This window comes from Scylla paramamosain, chromosome 21, assembly GCF_035594125.1.
Source record: "Scylla paramamosain isolate STU-SP2022 chromosome 21, ASM3559412v1, whole genome shotgun sequence".
Lineage (NCBI taxonomy): Eukaryota > Metazoa > Arthropoda > Malacostraca > Decapoda > Portunidae > Scylla > Scylla paramamosain.
The window spans coordinates 20,768,267-20,774,334 of NC_087171.1; the positions used below are offsets into that span (position 1 = coordinate 20,768,267).

The following is a 6,068-nucleotide window of genomic DNA, read 5'->3' on the forward strand; positions in this document are numbered from 1 at the left end:
AGATGAAAACATATGAAAGTACACGTTGGACAATATACGATTATTAAGAGAGACTAGATAATAGTAAATAGTGAGACAGGACAGCATGAGCATAGACTCCTCCTCCTGTAAACTACAACTGGGTAAACAAGAAACAACTAAGTAAACAAGGAAGACTTGTTTTCCTCCTAAGCTATGGTATGTTTATAGACTGTCTACGGTGCAGCTCTGGAGAAGTGCAGTGCTCATCCCAGGGTTGTTGACTTCCTAGGGGACTCCATCAAGGGTTACGGTGAAGAGAGTCGCAGGGGCCGCCGGCAGCACGTGAGGTTAGGTCATAAAGCCATTGACTGATTATGAATCATCAATACCATTAATAAAGATCAGTAATTTTTAGATATTTGATAAGGTAGATACACATATTTGGTCATTTTTCATAAGTTCAAACTGGATTAGGAATTATATTTGTTTAAAGGATTTTTCAATAGCATATCAAGCTGGAAATGAATGATCATAATTTTCTACATAGATAAAACCATGGCAGTAAGCTGATAAGTAAGAAACAGTGTAATGCTCCCCTCAACCCATGTAGTGTTAAATATATTTAAATTGGTGGCAGTGATAATGGTGATAGCAGTGACAGAATTGCATGGTAGTAATACACATTCTCTCTCTGAAGTATATAAAGCAGTAAATGTGGCATGAACCTTACAGTCACATGGGCTATGAGGTGGAAGGCTGCAAGGGATACCGTATTAAGTTTCACCTCAAAGGCCAGAGGAGAACAGCAACTGTTAATCTGGATGCTCGGCAGGTTTGTGATTCCAGTTTCTCTTGATGGTTTGTTCATCACAAAGCCAGAGTCTTTTATCTCGAGTCAGTGATAATTTCAGTAAAGTAAAAATGTCTTCCAGGACTTTTGCTCAAACATAACACAAAACAATCATGAATTGAAGAGTACTAAAGGATTATTCATAGCATTTATAATAGAATGTTGATGTAGTACGAATCTGTTTTTCAGTTTAGTAATACTGAGTAGTACAAATAATTAAGGATATAGTGTATCAATTGAGAAGAGAAAATTAGTAAAAAAAAGATATTTAAAGTGAAAAGGTATTATGTAAGTCATGTTATATTGACTTTTTAACCCATAAACTGTGACATTTTGAAATTCTTATCATCACAGAAGTATAATTTATGACTAAAAAGTCATCCCTTAAGATACATATGTATATATATGCTGCATTGCATCAGGAATAAGTCTGTGTTTATGCAAACAAAACTGGTTCTCAAAATTCAGTCTGGTTAATAAGTAAGGATCACAAATTATAAACAAGGCACAAACTAACTGTCCCCATTTCTGCAAGCGACACTATGAGGGAGAAAACTTATGGTCCATCCCTATGTGAGGCTTTAAGTAAATTGACACTCAGCATTAGTCACAATTCCCTCCAGATTATTGCACATAAGCAGCAGCCTGACTGTGCTTGCCAGTTACTATGGTTTCATATTACATTTAAGTTGTGCTTAAAATATTGCATTTAGAAAGGCTGGTCACATTTCTTTCTTATTATTATTTATTGTTATTCTTTGTAATTTTTGTCTAATTGGTTATAAATAAATACATAATTTCTCTCTCTCTCTCTCTCTCTCTCTCTCTCTCTCTCTCTCTCTCTCTCTCTCTCTCTCTCTCTCTCTCTCTCTCTCTCTCTCTCTCTCTCTCTCTCTCTCTCTCTCTCTCTCTCTCTCTCTCTCTCTCTCTCTCTCTCTCTCTCTCTCTCTCTCTCTCTCTCTCTCTCTCTCTCTCTCTCTCTCTCTCTCTCTCTCTCTCTCTCTCTCTCTCTCTCTCTCTCTCTCTCTCTCTCTCTCTCTCTCTCTCTCTCTCTCTCTCTCTCTCTCTCTCTCTCTCTCTCTCTCTCTCTCTCTCTCTCTCTCTCTCTCTCTCTCTCTCTCTCTCTCTCTCTCTCTCTCTCTCTCTCTCTCTCTCTCTCTCTCTCTCTCTCTCTCTCTCTCTCTCTCTCTCTCTCTCTCTCTCTCTCTCTCTCTCTCTCTCTCTCTCTCTCTCTCTCTCTCTCTCTCTCTCTCTCTCTCTCTCTCTCTCTCTCTCTCTCTCTCTCTCTCTCTCTCTCTCTCTCTCTCTCTCTCTCTCTCTCTCTCTCTCTCTCTCTCTCTCTCTCTCTCTCTCTCTCTCTCTCTCTCTCTCTCTCTCTCTCTCTCTCTCTCTCTCTCTCTCTCTCTCTCTCTCTCTCTCTCTCTCTCTCTCTCTCCATGTAGACTGCTCATGGCTGGGACTTCCGGTACCTGTATGTGCAGCTCGACTCATACCCTTATGAAGTGATAGTCATTGAGGACAACCGGGAGACCGTCTTTGGGTCATCAGGTGAGGCCCCAGACTCCTCAGTTCCACTCCGTTCTTGATGCTGCCTTTACAGTTGCTCAAAATTACCCCATAAATTTATATTCAGATATTTAAAGAGGAAGTATTTCCTACAGACAATACATAACTTTAATGTGAGACAGTACAACATAGTTAATTTGTAAAAGTGTAACAAGGTTGATATTAGGAATTACAAACAGCAAGGATGTGATATGTACAAGTATGTTTCAGTTCTTATATCCATAGAGAATTAAATTTTGTGGGATATACATAATACATATTAGATATTTATACAGGTAATGGCTAATCTAAGAGTTTTGTGGTTTATATTGCAGCTATAATATTGTTAATAATATTGTTGCTTAGCTAAGAGTGATGCAGGAGACCTATTTCTTATTGCTCATCTTCCCATGTCACTTTTTAGTGATGAGGACATCTGATTGTGTTGTTGCACTGGTTTGATATGTGCTCATTGGTTAAAGACAGACACAGACTAATTCAAGTCATGGGCCTGAGTTGTTTGGAATCTATGCAAAGAAGAGGCATGTGAGACATTAACACATGCTATCCTGGCTGCTAAAGTTTGAAAGAAATTAAGGAAGAGAACCTGAAAAAATTATATTAATAGGGAAACAATGACATGGACTGATGGGTGAGATCATGAAAGATAAATTTGGAAGGAGGTACAGGATAGGATCTGAAGGTAGCTTACCATTGGAACTGTTGAAGGCAGCTTATGGAGTATGGAGTCTGTACAGTCATATTATATATAAGTGATATACAAGGCCAAAAATTCTTGTACAATTCAAAGTTGAAATAAAAACATTACTTGATATATTGATTTTATGAGTAGTACATGTATTTCCTATGTGTGTGATGTGGGAAATTAAGAAATCATGTCTTTGAATGCCAAACTGAAACCACGGGAGCTTTAATGCGAGCTTTAATTTCCATTAAATCATGGAAGCTGCAGAAGAGCCTCACCACTCTTCCCTCTTATAGGACACTCATCCACATCTATCTACCTGTCTGTATCTGACACCTGTTCCAACAAACTCCTCCAAGAGAATAGTCACTCTTGACATTCTTTCCTTGCACATTCCAATTCTCTCATTGCCTTTTCACCTTTTTCTCACCTGCCCCCCCCTCTCTCTCTCTCTCTCTCTCTCTCTCTCTCTCTCTCTCTCTCTCTCTCTCTCTCTCTCTCTCTCTCTCTCTCTCTCTCTCTCTCTCTCTCTCTCTCTCTCTCTCTCTCTCTCTCTCTCTCTCTCTCTCTCTCTCTCTCTCTCTCTCTCTCTCTCTCTCTGGAACAATCTGAGAGAAAGAGAGGGAGAGAAGGGGGGAGAAGGAGGGAGCCAGCTTTGCCCTAGCTCTGACCTTTCACAGGGATGCTTGTCAGGTCACCAGTTCCCACCATCAATAGGAGTATTCATCAACTGTTTATATAATATTATATAACATAAATTCATATATTTTTTTTACATATCTGCATTATATCTATCTTCTCATATATTATTATGATTCAGGTTTATGTGTTGAGAGACAAAGTGCCTGCTAATCAGAAAAAAGATGTGGGTGTGGCCTTTTTCTTGGGGGGTGAAGGATGGGGTATCACTACCTAAGTCGAAAACCACCATAGCAGGTTGAAAGTGAAGTGTAAACAACATAGCAGCTCTCTCCTTTATTACATTTGGTGTTGGTAGTGGCCGAATGATATTAAGCAGGAGGCGCGCCGCAAATTTGGACCTGCAGTGGAGTGACAATTAGAATTTGGGCACGGGGATTCTTGTTCATATCTCCAGGTGTTCATAACTTGAATGTCCATAATTCAAGGAACATCTCTACTTTCTACACTAAATCTCAATGCATTTTTATTCATTTTCAATAGATATGGTTTTAATGACTGAGTGATTTAACTTTACATTAAGCATATTTAATTCATTCACAGATAAGGCTGATATTACACAAAACCTCTGAAATATAGAAATGTATGTTTTCTGGTTATATGGTTCATTCATCTTTAAACATTCAACTATGGTTTACCAGCATTGAAGGATTTCTCTTTCCCATATTCAAAATCCTGGTGAAATCTTTTGCCTTGCTTATCACCGCCTGGCCCTAGATTTGCTGGGGAGAAAATTGAAGTGCCACTTCAAAAAGTGGATTTTTAGATTCATATTGCATGCCAAAGCTGCATAAGAAGCTGGAAGATCTTGTACATCATCATAATTTTAGTTTTATGATATGGTGTTTTGTATAAGAAGTCTTTGCAGAAATTCTTTAAATAACAGCCATGCATTTTTTTCTCATTCAAACTCATCAAACTTTTCATCTTGAAGACACTCCAAAATCTGAAATCCTACAAAAATATTTTCCTTGATTTTTGCATTACTTGTTTGAAGAACTACTACTACAACAACTACTGCTACTACAACAACAACTACTACTACTACTACTACTACTACTACTACTACTATTACTACTACTACTACTACTACTACTACTACTACTACTACTACCACCACCACTACCACTACTGCTGCTGCTGCTGCTGCTGTTGCTACTACTACTACTACTACTACTACTACTAATACTAATACTACTAATACTAATATTACTACTACTACTACTGTATATCTAGTATCTGTCAGATTAAGCACATGGACAGTGTTTCATAATGGTTATCTTTACTTTAAAGGTAATTAAATCATAACATCTTGTTTTGTGTTCTTTTATTTGTTTTTTATGTGTAATCATCACTGTTCAATATACACCTTCATAAGCAGCACAACCAGTATGTTTATCAGGATGTATGTAATATAAAAGTAATTAAAAAGCTCACATAGTTATAGATGAACTGATCATAACAACCATTCCCAAATATATATATATATATATATATATATATATATATATATATATATATATATATATATATATATATATATATATATATATATATATATATATTCTTCTCTGTGACCTAAAAATATAGTTTAAGTATTCAATTCTTTCCTGGAAGAGATGTTAAGGGTTCCTAGGAAGCTGTCACCATTCACCTAATATCCATTGCAAATTCGCTACCTACACTTCCATTACTTCAAGAATTTAACTACACAGTATAACCTAGATATGATGTATGAACCTATGTCACACCTCACATTTTACTGTACTCCACACATCAGTTTTCCTGGAGTGTTGAATTATCCTCTTTCCAAACTCATGACTCAAGATTTCCTCAGAATCCTATATTGTCAGTGTGCTCTGCCACACATTTTGGCAGCATAAGATATCTTATTCAGGATTTTCAGTAAAGAAATTTTACAATAGTAAGAGCACAACAATCACTCGTATGGTGCAGCATAACATTTCAACATATGATTACACACCTGAGATGATGTAATCACAATCGATTTGTTCCATCACCCAGTCTGAGAAAGGACAGTGATAGACATTATTGTAACCACTCCATAAACATTCTTATCCTGAATCCCCAGAGACAAAACAACATCAGACAATAGACAGATGATTTTATTCATACAAAACAAAAATATTAGAGTAATTTTGCTGCATCTCATTACTTCTGGTTTGATCCATAAGATAAATACGAGTCAGTCTTTGTAAAAAATTAAGTTTTTGTATATTCCGTATTCATAAATAAGGATACTGTAAGGACAGTGAAGTAGCTACAAATGTTTTTTTGCAACAAATG

General features: G+C 36.8%; 1 protein-coding gene across 1 annotated transcript in view; it reads left to right on the forward strand.

Moving 5' to 3' along the window:
* Positions 1-3,189, forward strand: part of LOC135111214 (mitochondrial import inner membrane translocase subunit Tim21-like) — a 6,461-nt gene extending 3,272 nt beyond the window's left edge. Inside the window, exons 4-6 of the mRNA XM_064024333.1 lie at positions 190-308; positions 694-793; positions 2,254-3,189. Coding sequence (XP_063880403.1) covers positions 190-308; positions 694-793; positions 2,254-2,397 — 363 coding nt within the window. The 3' untranslated portion in view covers positions 2,398-3,189. The remainder of the gene's footprint in view (positions 1-189; positions 309-693; positions 794-2,253) is intronic.
* Positions 3,190-6,068: the final 2,879 nt, after the last annotated feature.